At 45.5% G+C, this 22708-nt stretch overlaps 1 protein-coding gene across 1 annotated transcript in view; it reads right to left on the bottom strand.

Annotated features, from left to right (window-relative positions):
* The window catches only part of Eml1 (echinoderm microtubule associated protein like 1), a 70600-nt gene that overhangs the window by 24611 nt on the left and 23281 nt on the right, over window positions 1–22708 (bottom strand). Inside the window, exons 3-6 of the mRNA XM_013017354.1 lie at window positions 14895–15026; window positions 6609–6637; window positions 2995–3124; window positions 267–416 (exon numbers count right to left, since the gene is read on the bottom strand). Of these exons, the coding sequence (XP_012872808.1) occupies window positions 267–416; window positions 2995–3124; window positions 6609–6637; window positions 14895–15026 (441 nt within the window). The remainder of the gene's footprint in view (window positions 1–266; window positions 417–2994; window positions 3125–6608; window positions 6638–14894; window positions 15027–22708) is intronic.

Genomic DNA, 22708 nt, shown 5'->3' on the forward strand with positions numbered 1-22708 from the left:
GCCTTTAGTTTGTGCTGTTAGGAAGGCTTCCATGTGGGGGTCTGTGAGAGCTCTTTGTTCAGATAGTCTTGTCAGGACAGAAAGCTAAGCACGAAAGGGGTCTGTGAGCCAGGGAGCCAGCCCACAGCACGGCGAACACGAGGAGCTCTGCCCAGAGGCCTGACTTTCTCAGACCTGGACACTTGTCTTGGCTTATGTCCCACGCTGACCTCCCAGGCTAACCACACTCCCCTGTGTAGCAGCAACCCCATGTTTTGAGGACTCACCACTTGACATCGTCATTATGGCCTGCATAATGCCTCTGCAGCTGTTCCTCCACATTATACAGCACCACCACCGACGCGATGAAGTACACGGTCTCCCCGGTAGGGAGCAAGTACAGGTTATTACGACAGTCTCGGCCCCGGTACCCATAGCTTTGTGTAAGTCAAGACAAAAACTTTCCCTTGAAGGGCTGACAAGTCAATAGCTTAATTCAATAGGCAATCAAGTACTCTATGACTATTCCCATCAGTTTCACAGATTTAAATAATGTTAAATTGCAAATACTCAGTGCCCAATATAGTTAAGCCCCCACCCAAACCTCTTCCCTATGCATGCATTCAAGATGGAAATGGTGATGTGATAATGAACATAGATTTTTTTTTGGGGGGGGTTGTTGGTAGAGAAGGAATCTAGGGCCTTGCACATGCTAGGTAAACACTTGTTGAGCTATATCCCTGGCTCTTGGCTTGTTTTTGAGAGAGTGCCCTGCTATGTGGCAGAGGCTGGCCTTGTAGTTGCTATGTAGCCTCTGAACACATGATGATCATCCTGCTTTAGCCTTAAGTGCTGGGATTATAAGAGTGTGCCATTATACCTGGCTTGAATACAAAGATTTAGTTTTCTTTTCAGAGAGTTACTGAGTCAATCAATAATTTAATTACTTTTAATTATAAGCTAGGAACCAAATCATTTAATTTTAAAATGTCCTTTAAAAAAGTATTTCCGGACATGGTGGCTGACACCCGTAATCACGGCCATCTGGGAGGCAGAGATCTGAAGTGTTGCAGTTCAAGACCAGTTCACAAGACCCCATCCCAACCAATAATACTAGGCACGGGGAGGGCAACTGTCATGTCAGCTCTCTGGGAGGCCTAAATAGGAGGATCTTGGTTGAGGCTAGTCTGGGCAAAAATATGAGACTCTATACGAAAAATAACTAAAGCCACAGGGTGGGGTGGGTAGCTCAAGCAGCAAGTGCCTGCCTACCTAGCCAGCTCGAGACCTTGAATTCAAACTCCAGTACTGCCCAAAATCAAACAAAAAAAAAATCCCTACCATAATACAAGTACTCACAAAGAGTACAGGCAATGAGCAAAAATGACACGCAAACATAACCTTGTTAAAATTTTAGCATATCTGTACTTCTAAATGTTGAAAACTAAAGGGCAAAGGAGCACTTGAGCTTTGGTGTAAAAAACAATCTAGCCCCTGATTCCATATATTTGGAGCAAGTTTCACTGTTTTATATCTTCTGAAGAAACAAGGTGGCTAAATAAAAGTGTTTGTACATTTTCCTGATTTGATATAGCAACTTAAGAGATCATAACTGACTAAGAAAGGGCTGAACTCCATGTGGCTGAAACAAACTGCACAGAGGATTCCAGAAACGTTTGATTAAAGGTAAAGGTGATATCATTCCTATCTGCCTTAAAATCTGTTTAGACAGGGAGGGGAATCTGTAGGCCTCCCTCTAAAGTTCAGTAATAAATGAATTAAATAGAGGGAAGAAAATTCACCATTTAATTGCCTCCTCCCCCAATTCTTTTCTCAGCTATTTTCCCTAGAAATTCATTTTTCCAAATTTCCCCTGGAGCCACCATCTATAATAATAGATTTAGATTTTAGTGCCTTGCTTTTTATCAATTTTTTTCCTTTTTTAGAGAGGAAGGTCATATTCATCTTCCGTATCTACTTGATGCCATTTCTTTGGGTGTTTACCTTTCTCTGTAGCTCTCGGCCATTCAGTGGTGACCTTGAACTTGGGCTCCTGAGACTGACCAAGTGCCTAGTTGGTTTAAGGAAAGGATTCTACTCTTTCTTTCAGGGTATCTCCCTCTCTTTGAGTCTAAAGACTTGTTGTTACCTTGGTTTAGTTTTGATTTTTGTTATTTCCATTTTCCCATTTATAAACTCAGGATTTTATGGCATTTTTGCTTCTGTTTCCTGGTAAATATGAGCATTCCTGGCTTTCCTATCCAATATACCAAGATAGATCGTTCTGTTAAAGTCAGGGGCTCTTCTTTCATTCTTGGAACTTAAATCTTACCTAAATCCTTGGGTTATTTTTGCTAAGCTTATTTCTCTATTTTAAACTAACTATTCTATATTGACATTCAGGTCCTAAATGAGTAAATACATTTTCTTTGCGCCAAAAAAAGATTCATGGTTAGAGGCGTAGCTCAGCTGGTAGAGTGGCAGCCAATGAGCAAAGTGTAAGGTGCTGAGTTGGAGTCCTGGTCTGTCTGTCTGTCTCTCCCTCTGTCCCTCTCTCTCATACACACAAAACAAAACAAAAACAAAATACAGGTTGATGCAAGGTAGGTATTTGTGGCTCACACCTGTAATGCTTGCTACTCAGGAGACTGAGATCTGAGGATCCTGGTTTAAAGTCAGCTTCAGGCAGGGAAGTCTTCAAGCCTCAAATCTCTAATTAAACATAAAAAAAAACAACAACCAAGTGGAGATGTGGTTCAAGTGGTAGAGTGTCAGCCTTAAATGGAAAAAACTAAGCAAGAGTATAAGGCCCTGAGTTCAAGCCCCAGTACACTCTCTCCCTCTTCTCTCCCCACCCCCACACATACAAGATTCATGTGTACCATCAATAACATCTTCATATTTATTTTCAGGAAGTGATGGATGTGGTTGAGTAGCAGAGTCTAATTTTACAAGACTTTGAGCATTCTGCCACTGACATCCTGGTGTGAGACCTGGCCAGCGAATAAAGGATACACCCACTCCAGCTTAAGCCTCTTGGTTGGCAGTTCTGCTTTTGCTTCCAAATTGTATGAATCCACATGATCTTTGGGCATGTACATGGTGACAGGGCGTCCACGAAGGAACATTTTTACATAGCCTTCTTCTACAGAAAGAACAAAGATGTCAAATAGGACACCCCAGTGCCCCACACAACTGAAAACAAGTGTGGAGTTCCCTCCGGCCTACCAGTGCACACAGGAAAGCTTCACCACCACCACATTTCTAAGTGGCAACCCTGGGGACATCAAAACAAAACGCATTCTCCCTGCATGCTGAAGTACATGAACTATCGAAGGAATTATGGAAGATAGGAACTGGGTTCTAACAATTATTTCCCAGGAGATTTTAGTGTGGTACACTTTATGAGGAGGAGGGCCACATCAAGAATTACAATAACACAAGGAATTCACTGCTTTTTTTATTGAGTTCAATGTATAAATAATCTCACTATCAAAGTTTATAGAATATATTTCAACATTTATATTGGTTTGTTATGTTAAAGTGCAAAAACATATCGATGAATATTTTACATTGGCCATAGTCTTTCAACAGAAGAACACAAAATCAGTAGCAGTACACGTAAGATGTGTCAAAAGAAGGAAAATGCTCACAGAAACTAGAGATGGAAAGACAAAGCAGATCTAGGAGAGAAAGGGAGAAGGAGTGGGAAGGAGAAGGAGGGAGAGGGAGGAAGAAAAAGGAGGAGGGAAAAGAAAAGAGAAGGAGGAGGGAAAAAGAGCAGGAGGGAGGAGAGATAAGAGCTGGAAGGAGGGATGAGGGGGAAGAGAAGAGGAAGAGGAAGAGGAAGAGGAAGGGGGTAGGGAGAGGGAGAAAGAGAACTTGGGAAGCAGAATTTCTTAAAAGGAAGTAGTTTTATTGAAATAACTTTGGATACTTATTAATAAATTATAGGGACAAAGTGGAGAACACTAATATGTTGATCTGGGGCAACCTCTGGACCTTAAAACAAATCCAGCTTGGGTGTTCTGACTAGTGTCCAGGATAGGGTAGGAGCAAAGTGACCATCTCATGAGCTCCTGATGATTCTGGTCAGCATCAGACTCTGCATCCTGAGCTTGCTGTAGATCAAAGGAACATGTCCTTCAGAACCAGTCGTGGCTGAACAGAACTTGGTAGGAAAGCACTCACAGAGGAAATGGTGAGGAAAACTCATGGTGTAATCACGGTACCATCAGGACCATAATTATGAGTCAGTTTTGTAAGTCTTATTCCTAAGGATTTTTAAACAATGCCACATGCAACAGTATTTAGAAGGCCCAATGTTATATAACTGTGGGCATGCACTTCAGATCTTAGACGCATACATGTAACACCTTCTTGTTCTGCATTTAATTAAGCTTGACAAAGCGAAAGCCCTGAATGCTCATCCCTGCAGATGCCACGCCAATCATGACATACTGAAGCTCCTGTTTGACGTTCTCCTGTGGACTCTGTCCCCCTTGGTGCACTGGCTCCAGTCCAGGCGTGACCATCACTGCAGGCCCTCCTACTGTTCCCTAACCATCTTGGCTCAAACCCATCAAAGTCCACAAAGCCATACTGCTTTTATGCATGTTAGGAGAACAACACACATCTCCTCCTAGTCTTACTTGCTGGGCCAAGCAGGCAGACCCGCTCTGCTGGGCTCTTTACCTCATGCAGCCTCCTCTGCCGCAAATCCCCACAAGGATTCTCTCTGGCTAAAGTGTCTCTCTGCTCTGTAATGCCCTTCTTCTGCCTCCAAGTCTCTGCTCATGCTGTTCTCTTCAGAATCCTCACCCATCTCGAATCCCCTACTCAAATCTCAGCATTTTGGCTGATTACTCCAAATGAACACTAGAAAGCACCCAGCAGGCAAACTTACTGAAAAGAGAAGCAGCAGAGTTCAAAGTTCACTGAGAAGTGATTGGACCCACCACCCTCTTTGTAAAATGTGAGCCAGTCCTGCTGAGCACTCCCTGAATGAAGGTTGGGAATGAAGTCTGCATAGTGCCATGTCGGTGGGACACACACAGTCCACTGTGGTTGCACAGTGTCGGTGCATATGAAGGCCCTGCTGGCTGTGTGCTGCTGAGACTGCTCTCTGAGGCCATGTGCAGTGTTACATTACTGACTAGGTCAAAATGGCACAGAATTTACCCCTGTGTGGCTTTGTGCAGATGACTCAGACATTCTACAGCTCAGATCACAATACAGCATGGGGGTGGGAGGAGCATGGCTATTGTTAGGAGAACAACACACACTCACCAAACTCAAAGGCACTTAGTAGGGACAGGCCAGTAGTGCAGGACACATGCTAAACAGTGGACACCCAGGGCTGCCCTATAGCTCTCTTCAGGATTTTTAGGAATTCCTATGATCAGCCGATAATCAGGATCCAGATCATAGCCACGCATGAAAGCTCATCCAAGTCAAAGCTCAGGGATGCTCTTATCAAACAAATGGGAGTGGGCTGGCCTCACAGGACCATTTCCACACAAGGAAGGGTTTGCTTGTATGAAAACGGTCTCTGGAGCTGGGCTGGCAGCCTTGCTAGAGAGCTATGGGCTTGGAAATGCTGCCTACCTTTGCAGTGGGTCACGCGGCGCTTCCCTTGCGATTTCGGAGACAGAGACAGAAGGGCTAGATAAAGAGACGGTGGGTACCGCAGTGTGGCTTTGGGCGCTCACTAACCAGCAGGCGGGCCATGGGCTGCCCTGCCCCTGCCTCCTCCAGGACCACTGGACATTTCAGCAATTCTCACAAGTGTGCATGGGGTACAGGTCTGCTAGCTTGCAGCTATTACATTCGCAGTGAGTATTTTCATGCTTCCTGAAAGTGAAATTAACTAACGCACATGCGGATAAATATAAAACTGCATCTTCTATGGTTACTTTAAAATTTAAGGGCAAGATATGGGACAATTAAGTGCATGTAACCATTTACACACTTGCAAATTTTTTCACATTATAAAATACACTTTAAAATAAAGTTAACCTGGTTAGAAAAACACCAGCATCCACTTTATTATAAAGTGTGCTACAAAAACACACAGGAAAGGCTAGCAGTGTGGCAGAGCACCTGCTTAGCAAGCATGAGGCCCTGAGTTCAGACCCTACTATTGCCAGAAACAAAACAAATATATCCATATATATATATATATATATGTATGGATACATATATATGGAAAGGTATCTATGAACTATTAGTTTGCACATTAGAAAATGATAGGCAGGAAACAAAAAAGCTACTTGTATATAAAGTTATACAACCTAGTGCACCAGGAACTTTCCATTAGACGTGCACTTGTGGAGGCAGAGCTGAGTTAGTGGACACCCAGGGCAGCCCTCACTGATGGGTCCCATATGGGTCTCAGAAGGGACAGGGATGGGGCAGTCTTGCTGTGATCTGAGCCATGTGACCCCCTCCCTCCCCCCCGCACCAAGCGGCTGGTTACCATTCAGTCCCCATACCCTGAAGTGCCAAGGGCTGGCCTTTGGGTGGCTACTTCTTATCTGTCCCTTAGTGACACCTAGATGTAGCCATTTACTAAAGCCAGCAAGTGAGTGAAGTGAGGGGTGCCCATACAGGAATCAAATTAGACTTACCCGCGCTGAATACAGGCTCCTTGGGTTTGCTGTGAATATAAACCAAAAACAGAGTTTAAAGACTGCCTGAGGTATTTCATCTTGCAGCTTACAATGCCATAAGCCATGAGCTGCAGCTGCTGGGCACCTGCTTGCTACACAAATGACACATACATGAGTGAGAAAACAAAGGAAATTACACTGCAAAAGAAGCACACAGAAACAAAATGGTCCAGACTAAAAACTGGGTTCAGATTCTTGGGAGTGAGTCAGTTCTCTCAGAAATGTATTAGCCTCCTTAAGAATGGACTAATGAACCAGTGGCTCATGTCTATAATCCTAGCTGCTCAGGAAGCTGAAAACTGAAGACTGGGGTTGAAGCCAGCCCAGGCAGGAAAGTTCACGAGACTCTTATCTCCAGTTAACCACCAAAAGTCTGAAGTGGAGCTGTAGCTCAAGTGGCAGAGTACTAGCTTTGAGGAAAAAAAAATATCTCAGGGACAGAGCCAAGGCCTTGTCCCTGAGTTCAAGCCCCACGGTTAGCACACATCACAAAAAGCTATTTTAAAGCAAGGTCACCCCAGTACTTTGGCCTCTTCTACACATCCTCTGGCTATGTAAAACCACCTGTCACATAATGACGCAGAAGGAGCCCCCACCAGATGTGGCTGCCAGATCCTGGACTTTTCAGTACCCCAAATTAACTACTTTTTCTTCTTCTTCTTCTTCTTTTTTCTTTTTTTACAAAATACCCAGCCTCAGACATTTTGTTATAACAACATACAGGAACAGATGTTCAGGAAGGGCAGAAAGTATGAGCCACTACCTGTATTCCAACGAGGGAGAACTCCAAAGTTAGTGCTGCTCCCCCTGCACTGCCTGTTTTCCTGTGCTTTGAGATATGGAATGAGACATGAAATGAACATGCGCTGCACAGAAGGGCATTTTCATCCCTGCTCCTGAAGTGCAGCTAGAGGCATAGACTTTTTTTTTTAATGTTTGCATATTTTTAAAAAATAGACTAAGGGGGCTGGGAAGGTGGCTCAGTGGTAGAGTGCTTGCCTTGCATGCCTGAGGCCCTGGGTTTGATTCCTCAGCACCACATAAGCAAAAAGAAAAAAGCCAGAAGTGGCACTGTGGCTCAGGGGGTAGAGCACTAGCCTTGAGCTGAAGAGCTGAGGGACAGCGCCCAGGCCCAGAGTTCAAGCCCCACGACCAGCAAAAAAAAAAAAAAAAAAAGACTGAACAGATGTTTCTAATATTACTTACTTTCTCCTTAAAATTTAACTTGAAACACAATGAAAAATGCCCTGACTAGAAATTACCCTTTACTGGGCAATGGCATAAATAATGGCATGCATTGATAGCCTTGATGTCTCAGGAATCCCACGCACATAGACAGTGGGGACTGCAAAGTGATCCTCCCTCTGTTTAGCCGGATTCTGCTACTGGCAGAGTAGTTTGAAAGCTTGAACTATGGTCACTGACAATCTGTAAAAGCCCAGGTTTCCACTGACCTGAGGCTCCAGGAAAGCTCCACAGGGCCCTCTCCCTTTATGGCCCCCTTGGCTACCAAGTTTCAGCCTCTGTGCTCACTCTGCTGTTCTGTGAACCCAGCTGGTATTTCAGCTCCCTGTCCCTCCTCCTGGACACTGGCCCTGCAGAAGACTTGCCAGTGCTGCTCAGTCTGTGTTCACAGCCACTGCCTGCACTGCTCCCTCAGACTCCTGTGTGTCTACATACCTTCCACCAGGCCCTGCGCCCTCCTCCTGGTCTGCTCCACTTTTCACTTTCTCCTTAACTGTGTTTCTCCATGGGGTGGTAAGTCTGCAAGGGCAGCATCTTTGCTCTGCAGTCTGCTATGTTTGTTCTCAGTGCCTGGGGCATGTGGGGCTGACGTGCACACGGGGTCTTTCTCCCTGGGTGCTCTCACATTTGCCTCATTCCTCCCTCAGCTCTCAGGGCAGAGTCTGGAGGGCTAAAGCTTTCTGGAAACAGAGGCCTAAGGCATCTTTCCTGGTTGCCCTGCTCCATTCCTGGTCGCCATGTATGCTTCTTGAGGGTCTGCAGTAGTAGGGGAGGGGAGATGGCCCTGTGACGGGGGCATTCTGGCCTGTCTCACCAGCCTTCTCTCAGCCTTGAATGGCTTTGTCGCTGAGGCTGCTTTCTTCCTATTCTTGTTCCATGGCGCCCTTCTCTGCTCAGCTCTGTGCAAGTCTGTCCTGAGACATGCTGTCTGTTTCATGCTTTTAGTTTAGTTTTTTTTTTTTTTTTTGGTCGGTCATGGGTCTTGAACTCTGGGTCTGGACGCTGTCCCTCAGCTCTTCAGCTCCAGGCAAGCGCTCTACCACTTGAGCCATAGCAACTTCCATTTTTTTGGTGGTTTATTGGATATAAGAGTCTCAGACTTTCTTGCCCAGGCTGGCTTTGAACAGCGATCCTCAGATCTCAGCCTCCCGAGTCATGCTTTTAGTTTTATGGGATGAACAAAAGGGAGCATGCATATGAACCAGCAACCGTCACCTGGCAAGTGTCAGATGGAACCAGGGGCCCGTGTCCCTTCAAGTCTGAAGTCACTTTTGGGTATGCTGTGCTTGGAAAACGTTCTGCTGCTCTACTTCTACTTAAAAAAATTTCAAGTGTCTTAAGAAATGTAGTATATAGCGTGTATATAGTATATACACAGTGTATATACATATACACATACTATATATACACTATATATGTATTATGTTGACTTCAGACTTCATTTTCCCTGCTATCACTCCATCATCTTTCCTGAAAGCTAAGAGTACCTGAGGAGATGCAATTTCTACCCATGCACATGAACCTGAGACATGACAAGGCTCTTCTCAACTCCTGGTGGGCAGGGTGCACCAGGATGACAACTCAATGCCAAAACCATCATGGCCTCTCATTAAAGCAAGTTAATTAGCTAGAACCAAGCCCTGTGTACTCACCCTCCAGAATCAGTCATCTACATGGAAAGCAAGCCTTTCGAGCCAGCTACCATTTAACTCAGGATGGGGGTGATGGCCTGCCCATGGGCTGTGTAATTGGCTCCGATGACTCTTCCTAATGTCAGCTACCTTGCCCTCCCCATCAGCTCAGGACAAAGCCTGGTCCTGTCCTGGGGCAGAAGACTAAACACTAGGCTTGAAGAAACTACCCACCCCTGGAGGCCTGGAGAAGAAGCCAGGAGAGGGGCTTCCAGCCTGATGACCTCCTCACCTCTTGGTTCCTCTGGTGGCCACTCCAGATGTGCAGTGCTGCACAGAGCTAGAGGGGCTGTGCCCTGGGAGGAGACAGCCTAAGGTCTGGGAGGAGGCAGCAGTGCTCCCTGGGTCAGGTGGGGCCTGGCCATTTGGTCCAAGAAAGCCACCTTTCAAGTGCAAGGCTGGCCTGGGGCAGTGCAGTGGACACCAGGACGGCACCACACACCCTATGCTGAGATCTCAGTGGCAATGGACACTAGGCCTCTGGGGGGCGCTGTCTGCCTTTTCACATGCTAACTCCCACTGGCCACATTATGGATGGAGTCTGCAGACAGCTGTCCAGAGGCCAGTGCAGCTACTTCTGCAGGGAGTTCACTGTGCACCCTCCCCTGGGTGAGCCGTGCTCCTGAAGGGTGCTGTGGGCCTGGACCAGGTATTGGGGGTGACACATCACAGCCACCAGCAAGCTAAATGGAGGAGAAACTCATCCTAAAGTTAAACACGTTCTTTCCTTGGCCTTTTCACTCTATGAAAACTTTAGTTCTCAACTAAAACAAAAATGATTGCATTTGAGGGAAGAAAATGTCCACAGGAAGTGAAAATGCCATGCTGTGTAAACAACATTTGCCCAGGGAAAGGTCATGTAGGAACCATTTAACAAACGCCTTTAGAAGTCTCTGGAGAGGGGCGGGGAAGGTGGCTCAGCGGTAGAGCTCTTGCCTTGCATGCTTGAGGCCCTGGGTTCGATTCCTCAGCACCACATAAGCAAAAAGCCCGAAGTGGCACTGTGGCTCAAGTAGTAGAGTGCTAGCCTTGAGCTGAAGAGCTGAGGGACAGTGCCCAGGCCCAGAGTTCAGGCCCCATGACTGGACCCAAAAACAAAAACAAAACAAAACAAAACAAAAAAAAAAAAACCCTAGAAGTCTCTGGAGACCAATGGGGACATAAACTACAGCTTCACACCCTACCGGCCAATACCACTTTAGCACGGCAGGGGGTGCTGCAGATTTTATGAGAGACAGGAGGGCTCAGACAAAAAGCTTCATTCACCTCCATAACCTACAAAGCGGTGACAGAACCCCTGCACAGTGTTGGCAGGACGGCCTGACACACAGCCAAGTGCCCAGTACACCGTTATTAATAAATACTTCTTCCCACTTCCTCTCTGGACATGTAAGCACCTCTGTGCCCCTTACCTAAGGGTTACAAACTTGGAACAACTTATGTCAGCACTGAGTATTTAAAATTTAAGAGGCAAAGGGTTCCATGGCTTAAGGTGTGAAATGATCTTTTCAGGAAAAAAAAAACTTATTTCATGTCACCTGACTTGCCCTGCACTAAAAATGTTTCTAAATCTGAAGTGTGGTGTTCAAATCACTTACCTGTAGATGGCGCTCTTGACCTAGTTCTTAAATGGCTCTGGTTTTTATGTAACAACCTGCCTTTCATTCAACAAATGCATAAGGAGCCTGTGTGTCCATCACTGTGCAAATGGCTGCAGGTACAGAGAGAAGAAATGTAGGGGAGAGGGGTTGTCCTGCCACTTCGCACAGAAGGGTGCTGGTGGGGGGGGGGAGAAGGAAGCCAGGTTCACAGGAGTCACCCTGTGGTGGGGATGCCCACCTCAGGGTGGGGGTCAGGAAGAGGGGTCCCCCAGCTGGGACCCCTTCACCCTGTTCTGCAGGGTAAGGCTATCATTCCTCCATGGTCACCACTCTGCCTGCACCTCCCAGTCTCAGAGATGAAGCTTGATTATCTTTGCTCTAGTTCACTGGCTATCTTTCTGGATGCACTTTCTCACTGCATTTGATTTTCTCACTTTTTGGTGTCAAGTCCTACGGAAAGGAAAGCAGCTGATTGTGAGGCTAGTATCACAGAAGGATGCATTTTCCATGCCCTGCCCTTGCGCTTCCCACTTTGCTACCTTCTCCTCGGTAGCTAGAATTACAGGTGCAAGCCACTGGTGCCTGGCTTCTGTGATTATTTTTAAAGAAGATGAAATATAGAAGCAAGAAGAATATGGGATCTAGAGAATATAAAAATACAGGAGCATGAAGATTATAATGTCTGTGAAAGCAAAATGTAATTATTTTGAAATAAAGGCCTGTGTTTTGAAAAAATGTGAATGATTAAAACACTTTCTGTTCAATGGTAAGGTTCACACAGTGCATACCAAATAGCTTTACATTTGCTTTACTTGTTCTTGTTGAGAAATACATACGCTGATGGGGAATAACTGTTCTTGCATAAAGGGAATCTTTTTCTACTTCATGCAGAAGTGTCTAGTGCCACAGCAGCCCTGTACACGTGCAGGACACATGCACCTTGTCACTAATGAGCTGTCACTGGTGTGACTCAAAGTACTGCATGTGCATGTGGTCTGCGTCTTCTCACAGCAGGCCAGGTGCGTGCTAGTGGCCCTCTGATGCCTGAGGCCCAGGGCCTCTAGCTATGGGATGGGATGAGGTGGAGCAGGGGGAGGGAGTGGGGAGAGAATTGGCCCTGGACACTGTTGGTACTTGGCTGGCTGGTGGGAGAATCACAGGATGGATCATGCTTTATTTCCCCCTAACTATGGTTAGATTTTGTCAAAATCGGTCTGTAATCACAAGACTGTATCACTTATGCAAATGTAATCGAACATGTAGATTAAAAAAAATTTACTTCAGATGTCATCAAACTCTCCAAGCTTACACATGAGGAAAACATAGCAAGAACTGCAGGAAGCTGTGCTCTTCACACCTCACTTTCCCCAACAGCCAACACAGCAAGGATGACCATTTACCATGGAGAAGCACTCAGTGGGTGCTTTCCTCCAAGTTAACTTCTTCAAGTGACTCAAGGGACTGAGCTATAACATCCTGATTTCACAGAGGAAAAACCAAGGCCTGAAGTAAGGTCGGAACTGGTTCTCAGTTCAGATCTTTCAGTACCCTTTCCATTTGGTCTGGCTATCTACAGGACCCAAAGACAGCCAGAGGGAGGATGAAGGAACACTGTGGGTGGGCACGGGGAGGAGCCCACTGCAGATAGTCATCCTTCTCTGTCCCACCTGATAGGCCTCCTTACAGAGACTTCAGCTCCTCTTGGGCGAGGTCAGTAAGCCCAGGATAGGGGCTGCTCACTTGGGGATGGGAGGAAACTGGAGGAACAGGGCAGGCCAGCTGGATGGTCTGGATGCCACACCATCCCTGGTTCCCAAGCCACTCCTCGCTGCTAATTTCCTGGGCCTACAAGAAACACAGGGGATCTGCAACACTCGGCCAGAAGGAGACCTGCCCACTTCTACCATTCCCAGTCCCAATGTGAGGGAGGGCTCACTGTCACTGTTTTGTCCAAGACTGGGACTTAAACTTGGTATTGGATGCTTTTACTCACTGGCAGGTTTCCTGTCACCTGAGCCATGCCTCCAACCCCTAAATATTAATCTTTGGATGGATACTTTCAATTGTCTGGATTATTTTTAGAAAATGATTAGTAAACTTTCCCAGTCCCTCATTTCCAAAATCCCTGCTGTGGTGCTTTTCAAAAATCCCTTTGTAAGTATCTATTATGGAAATATTTACCCAGCACATTAACCAAAGCCATAGGATTTAGAAGATAAAACAGATCTGGAGTTTACACAATGCAGATTCTTCCTGGAAATGCTTAATAAGATTCAGATGTGCCAAGGAGAAGCCAAGTTTATAAGAACTGCCAAGATGTATCTAGATATTGTAGGTCAACTCTGCGTTCACTCTAAATCTGAAGCCTTGTGAGAATCCCATCGCACCCCTCCCCCCACGACACCCCCTGCGGCCACAGTGGCCACCTGGCCTCTCTTCCACAGTATTATCACCCAGTTAGCCTAACTTCCATAAGCAGTACTAATCGGCTCAGTGAGAAGAAGTCGGCGCCCACGTCAGTGGTTCTGAATTGTCTACTGGCTGTGGACCTGACCCTCCACACAATGAAGAGCATCTGTGTTTTTTTCCCACCAAAGATCCCTTTAGGAACAAACCTGAAAGAGCGTTTAGGTCTCTGTGGGACTGAATGATGACTCATTTACAGACTCGGAACCTTGACAGGCTGTGGTTTGCAGCTGGCTTTGCTCTGACTAAGCCTTCCTCTTACAAACACACTGGAGGAGAAACATGGTTAGCCTCTGAAATTCCGTCTTGGGCTTTGCTGAACACAATACCAAAATCATAGAAGTAAAAATCCAGTGTGTGTTAGTCAGAAACACACCAAAAAACACAGATCAGATCCACCCTGAAAAACTGACTCCAGCTTGGGACCACTTTTATTTTTTTGTCGGTAGTGGGGCTTGAACTCTATGCCTGGGTGCTGTTCCTCAGCTCTTTAGCTCAAGGCAAGTGGTCTACCACTTGAGCCACAATGCCACTTCTGGTTTTCTGGTGGTTCATTGGAGATAAGAGTCTCATGGACTTTCCAGCCTGGGCTAGCTTTGAACGGTGATCCTAGATCTCAGCCTCCTGAGTAGCTAGGATTACAGACATGAGCCATCGGCGCCCTGCTTGTGGCCGCTCTTAAAACAGGCTGGCCAAGTGTGCAAAGCAGCTTTCCTGACTAAAATGTTATGGTTAGATGTTCATGGGTATCATAAATCTATCATAAACTAGCCTCATTAAAAACCTACAAAGTTAGAAGTAAGTGAAGGTCAGAGAACCAGAAGGAAAAAATGGCCCATGCTTCTGGGGTCATTACTAACAACAGACTCTGACAAATTATAAAACCACCACCTCTGGCCCATTCTGTCTTAGCAAACACTGCTGACAAGCGGAAAACATCCACTAAGAGTAATTCCAGGGTAGTTGTAGGGGGTTTACTGGAGATCTAAGGGGTGTTCCCGGGAACTCACAGGCATTCCTGGGTTCCGTACACTCAGTTCTGCCCACACCAGTGTGCAGGGAGTCTGAACAACACTGCATTGGAGCAGGAGTGCTCTGCTTCATTCACCCACAGCACCCTAGGAGAAGACCTGGTGCTCAAACGAGAGCTGCGGCTTGTCCTTGTACAAGGGTCTGACTAGCCCCAGAGACCAGCATAAGAGGACCTCTGGGCAGTGGCCCCAACCAAGGGGCAGTCTTACCTCTCGCTGTTCTTCTTGCCACTCGAGGAGCTGCTGGTGGAGCCTGTACGGTTCCGGCTTCCTTTGGAGTCTCCGGAGTTCTCCCTCCGACCCCCAGGAGACACTCGTTCAGAAGAGCTGGTCCGCTTGATGCTGATGAGAGGGAGATGTGGGTGACCCTAATATTCTTCATATCGTGGATGCTATTGTAGTGCCAAGTGTAAAGACACATACATGGGAGGCTGGCGCATTGGTTCCCACCTGTAATCCCAGCTCCTTGTGAGGTAGAGACCCCATCTCAATCAATAAGCTAAGCAGAGGGGTTCCCACCTGTCATCACAACTATGCAGGATAATATAGGATATAAATAAGATAATGTTAAGTTGGACCCAGACAAAAGCATAAAACTTTATCCCAAAAATAACTGCAGCAAAAAAGGCTGGGGCCATGGCTCAGGCAGAAGAGTACCTGCCTAGCAAGTATAAAGCCCTAAGTTCAAAACCTCAGGAGCACCACCACTATATATATATGTGTGTGTGTGTATATATATATATATATATATATATATATGTAGATATATACACACACGTATAGAGATACATACATATTTATACATGGGTGTATATGTATAGGATATATACTTGCATGTGGATAGTTGAAATCCACACTACAGAGATGGAAAAGCTCTCAGAGCATCACTTGGCATCAATGCCTCTGCTCACTGTCTTTGTGACTGAGGCAGCAAGCCCAGTTCAAAACCACAGTCAAAAATGAACCCTAAGATTCCCACACACTATGGGAGTGGATTAAAAGAAGGTGATTCTGTCCTTGATGATGCCTCGGTGTAGACCAGTGATGTTCATGCAAGGGTGGAGCTGCCACCTGAGGTATCTAGCAATGTGTGGAGGTGTTCCTGTTTGTTACAGCTATGTGAAGGGCTCCTACTGGCACCTGGTGGGAAGAGACTAAGGATGTGCTAAATTTCCCACAATGCTCAGAACAGCCCCATCACAAAGAACTGTGCAGACTCAAATGCCAACGCTGCTAATATTGGAGAACTCTGGCCTAACGGAACACCTGGGACAAACACAAGCCAGATGCACCAGGTAGTGACAGAAATAGTCTACCATTTGTAAAATGCCTTCGTTTAGTGTTGCTACCATGTAAGCACTCAACTTGTTCTGCAGAATCAAAGAGACTAGAGCGATGGAAGCCTGGGAAGAGCAAATGAAGGGGAAAAAGTGTTTTGACTGCTCAGAGAGAACCAGTCTAGGAAAGGGGATGTGATCTACAGAAACCCACAGACTTGAGTGGAGCTAGGGAGCCCTGAGGACTGAGCAGCCTCCTCCGAGAGTGCACAGCACACACACGGTTTGCATCCTTGGAGCCTTACCCCTGTACCCCAGTGGTTCAGTCAAGTACGTGGAGGTGGTGCCTTCAGAGGTGAGTGGCTCAGGTGGGTGAGTGGAGCCCTCACACATGTGGTTAGTGCCCTCATAAAGGAGCCCCCAGGGAGCGGACACAGCCAGGGGACAGCAGACTGCAGTCCAGAAGAGAGCTCTCGCCCCAGCCTGGCTGTGCTCATGGCTGATATTAGCCTCCTGCTCCCAGGCTGGGACAAGTACACTTCCATGTCCACAGATTGCTATCGGATGCATGCAACCAGACATTCAAGTATCACTGTAAACTTGTCTCCATCGCAGCCCATTTTTCACATCTCATTCATCATTTTTTTTGTGTATATATATATATATATATATATATAGCATATAATATATATATATATAATTTACAGAGGTTCAAAGAAGCTCCATGGAGATTCAGTAAAGGCAAGGCTGAGATAAATGGATAAGCAATTAAAGGGTCTCTCTGGGTCAACCTGCTTCTCTGAAGGAAGCAGAGAGGGAGGGGGAGTGTGGAGTCCTGGGAGGAGGTCTGGCTGGACACATGGAGCTGAAGTGTAAGCAGAACAAACCAGTCTGCCATTTCTGGGATGGCTCAGGGCAGGGCTGTCTCAGGGGTGGCCAGTGTGTGTGTGTGTGGGGGGGGGGTCTCTGAGCCACTGATGAGGCAGCAAGGAAGAGCAGAGGAGGATGGAAAGTGCCCAGAGAAACTAATTTTGAAGACATGGGTTGAGAGGCTGCTTTGATGTTGGAGGTAGCAGAGATGCCAGGAGAACATGCAGAGGGCAGAGCATGCACAGCGCCTGAGCACAGCACCACAGAAGAAGGGACAGGACTGTGCTGGGCACAGCGGGGACACTCTCCGTGGGGGAAAGACAGGCAGGAAAGACCAGGAACAGATTCCAGTAAGAAGTGCGCAAGAGCCGAGGGACCAAGAATGGCAGGGTCCTGCCACAGAGCTGAGTTCCATCTCATTCAATCCCAGGAGATCCTGGCACAGGTAGCCCCGCCCATAACCTGCCCCTGCCCCTTGCTGACCTTCCCAGGACTCTTTTCCTCCTTAGTGTGCCCTTCCTGAGCTCTTGTGGCTTCTAAGTGAGCAAGTCATTACTTCTTGCCTTTTTTTTTAAATGCTATTATGCTGACTTTTATGACAAACCACCTCATTCTCTGAGTGGGCACATGTAAATAAAATGAGCATGACTGTGATTATTTTAAGACATTTCTGCCAGGTTCTCTGGTAACGGAGCAAGCTTTGAATCTACAGCACCAGAACCCTCCAGCTAGAATCTGCACGGACACACCCAAAGGTCAGAGCGGGGCTTTTTTAGAATATTCAATTTGGGGACACGAAAATTATACATCTTAGAGCAACATGACATTTCTGAAATTTGGGACTGCAATCTAAAAACCTAAAAATGCTTTGTGCCTGCAGTTCAAGACCTCCCAGTGATGAAAATCATGCACTTATTGTAGCTCAGCAAGCTCATACTCCGCCAACCACCTAACCCAGGCTCCCAGGCTCCCCGCTGCCAACAGCTGATGGGGCCCTGGGAGACTGTGCAGTGGCAGAAAGCAGCCAAGAGAGTCACCTCTGTGGTGACCTTGTGGGAGTTCATAGCAAGTTCACGGCAATGTGAAGCATTGTATAAAACACCTGTTAAAGCAGGAAAAACCTGAGGGCTAGTCAATCAAGGCAAACACAAGCCAACTTTCTGATGACTAACACTCAAACCAGTACTGGAGGAGGTAATGGGTATCGGTGATGGAAATAGCAGCAGTCACAATAGTCACCACATACCTAGTACTCTGCATTTCACATGTATTATCTCATTTAAACCTCATACATCTTCCGCAAAAATAGCACTATCATCATTTCATAGAAACAAATTCATAGATATGCAACAACTGTGATGTCTGGCAAATGGCTCATGGTTCTATCCTACATCTTCCCTACTGACCACCTCTCCAAGACCTCCAGCAACCGCTAAACCCCCGAGGGATACTGGGTTTGGAGGATCCACAGGCTCTCTGCATATGGATATTGAACACAGTTACCTGACTTAAAGCAGGATTGCTTGTTAGGGGCCGAGTAAGACCTTTCGGCTCCTGTGTCTGATGTAGGAGAGGAAAGGACAGAAGGAGCATATGGGTTACAAAACCCACCTTAGAACCGGGTGCCAGTGGCTCACGCCTGTAATCCTAACTACTCAGAAGGCTGAGATCTGAGGATCATAGTTCAAAGCCAGCCCAGGCAAGAAAGTCTGTGAGACTCTTATTTCCAATTAATCACCAGAAAATCAGAAGTGGTATGGTGGCTCAAGTGGTAGAGTGCTTGCCTTGAGCTGAAGAGCTGAGGGATGGAGTCAAGGCTCAGAGTTCAAGCCCCATGACCGTCCAAAAAAAGAAAACAAAAACAAAAACAAAACCCCTTAGTGCCCCTTGCCATGGTATTGATCTGTTCTGTCTGCCTGCCTTGAGAAGACTCACGGTCCTGTTTAATCTATAAAATGAATAGGAACAGGATAGACACAGTGCCACTGTGAGAGTGTGGGAAGGGATTTTGCTAAGCTTCAGTAAATTACAGGATGCACATATCCAAGTGGAAAGCCATCTTGAGTATAATCCATGCCAGCCCTTTCAAGACGTTTGCCATACCCATATTTGCATCAAAATGTTAAACTTCAGAAATCTTACTATAAGATGTCTCTATGTTAAGACATTTTCTTTTGAGAACCCAGAGCTCTTTCAAATTAAAGAGGATTTGCTAGGACTCAAGTGGAGGGCAGAAAATACAGGCTTGAAAACAAGGCGTTTGTAGCAGAGGGCAGGCAGAGAGAGCAGGGCTGTGGACCCACCCCAGGACGCCGCCTAGAATAGCAAAGATGTTGTGTTCTCTCTGGATGCAACTTTGGGGAAGAGGTAGGGCACTGGCTTGTGACAGGCACAGAACAACTCAGGACACCTCTCAGCATGAAAGGCAGGTCAGGTGTTGTGGGTGCACAGTCACATGACTTCATTTTTTTCCCTTCCTTTCCCAGCTCTCTCTCCCTGACACCCACCCCCAAACCTTCTAAATTCTGAGGATAAAATGGTTATTTACATTTCATTACATATGCATTCAAGAACTCTTGCCAATTTACATTTCAGACATAAGAAAATGTCTGCAGGGAGACTGGTGACAATCTTTTTATGATTAGATAATTGCTCTAAGCAGAAGAAGCGACAATTACATCTTTCTTTCATCAGGTAATCTGGAGTCAAGAAATGGTTTTCCAAAAAAGATCCCAGAGTTTTGCTGTTGTAATAGAAAACTGACAGGTAACTTTGTTGTACGACCTAAGATTTATTGATGATTTCACTTGTTATAACAGTGAGAGTGACAAACACTATATTAAAACAACCACTAACTCAACACATTTATGTGAGGTGCTGCTCAATAGAGGCCCAGGACCAACTTGGCTTTCTGTCCTGCAAATCTTGAGACATTTAATTTGAGAACACATTTCAACAATTGAGTAAAGAAATTCCATGTCTATCACTGTTAAAAAAAAAAATACCTTCATGGCCAAGGGGCAAAATGCAAGTTCCCTCCCAGGAAGGCTGACAATCCTAAAGATTCAGAAAAGAAATTTTTTTTCCCTATCCTTTGAAGCCAACTACCTGGGTGACTTCTGCTAAGAGTGGACACCAATCAGTCTTCTCCACAGGATAGTATTTCCCATCTCTATTTTGCTACTGAGAACAGACTCAAATTAGACTCTATTTAGCACCTATATTGCAATGGATCTGAATAACAAATATGTTAGGAATATAGTTTTTAAAATCAACTGAAATCAAAATTTTTCTCCTCGTCATGCATGTATCTATACTGATTCCCAAGCAGTTAAAAACACTATCCTTCTAACAAGCAGAACTATTTTTCCAAAGAGCTGTTGGCTGTTAGCTTGAAAGCAATAGCTATTTTACCATTGTATCTCACATTGAGCATGGAGCACTGTTAAACTAATGCTTTCTGTACCACTTTTATTCTTTTCATCTCCACAATCACAGCTTTCTGCCATTGTAATGCTCTACTTAGAAGCAGAGAGAATGAGCAATTGTTTCTTCCTTGAGCCAGTGGGAACGTTCTATTGTCAGCTGCCGGTCCACAGAACAAGGTATGACCCCCAGTGTCTTCCCTAGATTTTCTGCCTTTTTTCCTTTGACTAATGGAAACAAAGCTTTCCCCAAAGATTCCAAAAGAAGCCCCAGTCCCGATCGAAGTCTTAATTGGCAAGACAAAGCACAACCGCTGGGCGCTGGACTATGTCCAATGGGCATTTTGTTCTTAAGCACCAGGCTGAAAAGCCCCAGAGAAAAGAAAACAAACATACACCCTGTACACATCACAGATGCCCCAACTCGGTTCATTTGGAACTCTGATTACAGAAAATTTCTATCATGATTGCAAACATATTTGCAATGACTTGGAAGCTGCTTGAATCCTAATATTCAGAAGGCCCTGCTTGCTTCTTTCTGCTGTCAAAATTTTCTCCTAATGAGAGATTGACAGGGACTTCTCTATGCAGTCACAGTGGCTGCTTCCAGCCCACAGCCACAGAAGCCTAGGGAAGCCAGCATCACCACCCACAGCTCTGGACACTCTGTCCAGAGAAGCACACACTTCAAGTTGGCATGTTTGTGCTGACAATAGCTGAGCAGGTAAAAATTTTCTCCATATTTAAAAGGAAAGCCTACAGAGGCTTTTGGATGTTTCTTTGAATGTTTCTTACTATTTACATTGAAATTCATACACTTGCACACATAGATTACCACATGGCTACCAGCCACAATTTTTCTTCCTTGCAATACAATACTGCTAAGGCAATACTCCTGAGACAACACAGGAGCCCTCACGTTGGGCTGAAATGCTCTGGCACCAGCCTGCTTATTCTCCTGGGAGTCTGGCCCCTGCAGCTCTTTCTAGTGGACAGTTCTGTCTCTCAGATTGGCCACTTGCCGCAAACTTTAGCTCAGTCATTCCTGTCTCCAAGCAGTAACAGACAGGAAGGATATAAAGACAGGAGCCTTCCAAAGCATCTTCATGAGTAGGTGTCACAGCTGGACTGCAGGTCATTGCACTTAGCCTAGACAGAGGGGCTGAGCCCTGGAGACACAGACTTGGGTAGAGACATTCTTACTCTCTAGCCATGGGGACCTCTGGACCTCTCTGAGCCTCAGTTTTTCTCACTGGAGAAACAGTGATAATAATACCTCCCTCTCCAGGTTGTTTTGAGGATCTGGTTTTTAGAATATGTTTTCAATCAAAGTATGTCAGTGACTCAGAGAGCAGCCACAGCACCCACTAATGCCTCTGGTCTTATTCCCATAAGTTAGATTCTTTATTCCTGCTGGCAGTTTCAGAAAACTGGGTCCCAAGCCGGGCACTGGTGGCTCACACCTGTAATCCTAGCTACTCAGGAAGCTGAGATCTGAGGATCTCGGTTCAAAGCCAGCCCAGGCAGGAAAGACCGTGAGACTCCTATCTCCAATAAACCACCAGAAAACCGGAAGTGGCGCTGTAGCTCAAGTGGTAGAGCGCTCGCCTTGAGCTGAAGAGCTGAGGGACAGCACCCAGGCCCAGAGTTCAAGCCCCACCACCGACAAAAAAAAAAAAAGAGAACTGGGTCCCAGGAACTATTCTACTCTAAATAAGCATCTCAAATATAAGCACTCAAAACATAATCTTCCAGGAATTCTAGAGATCATGTAAATGAATCCTAAGAGTTCTAAGCCACAAACATGGTCACTATCGCATATCATTGTTACTTTGAATTTAATTTAGAGACTTTTACAAAATCTCTTTTATTTTTTTTCAAAAGAGAACAAGAATAACCCACTATGTTCCTGTGAAGAAGCGAGTAAAGGGGGGCTGGGAATTGTATCTACATTTTCTTTTTCTTTTTGTCCTTTTGATCCGAAAAAAATATTTTCTATAATTTATATTATAAAATATCATGTTATTACTTTATATTTATATAAATTCCAAATATATAAAAATATGTACTAAAAATTTCAATTGTCTCTAAGAATAAAGGGAGAGAAAAATCTCAATCCTTCAGTAACCATTTGCTATCATAAAAAGTCATTGTTGAATTAAACAACTCATTCTTTAAAACACAATGCTTAGGGTGGGCAAAGGTGGCTCACACCTGTAATCCTAGCTACTCAGGAGACTGAGATCTGAGGATCATGGTTCAAAGCCAGCCCAGAGAAGGAAAGTCTGTGAGACACTTATCTCCAATAAACCACCAGAAAACCAGAAGTAGTGCTATGGCTCAAGTGGTAGAGTACTCGCCTTGAGCTAAAGAGCTCAGGGGCAGCATCCAGTAATGCTTAAAGGCAAAATTTGAAGGAAATTTTAGAAAATACCTAGAAAGGAATGAAAAT

This window comes from Dipodomys ordii, unplaced genomic scaffold (genome assembly GCF_000151885.1).
Source record: "Dipodomys ordii isolate 6190 unplaced genomic scaffold, Dord_2.0 Scaffold2, whole genome shotgun sequence".
Taxonomy (NCBI): Eukaryota; Metazoa; Chordata; class Mammalia; order Rodentia; family Heteromyidae; genus Dipodomys; species Dipodomys ordii.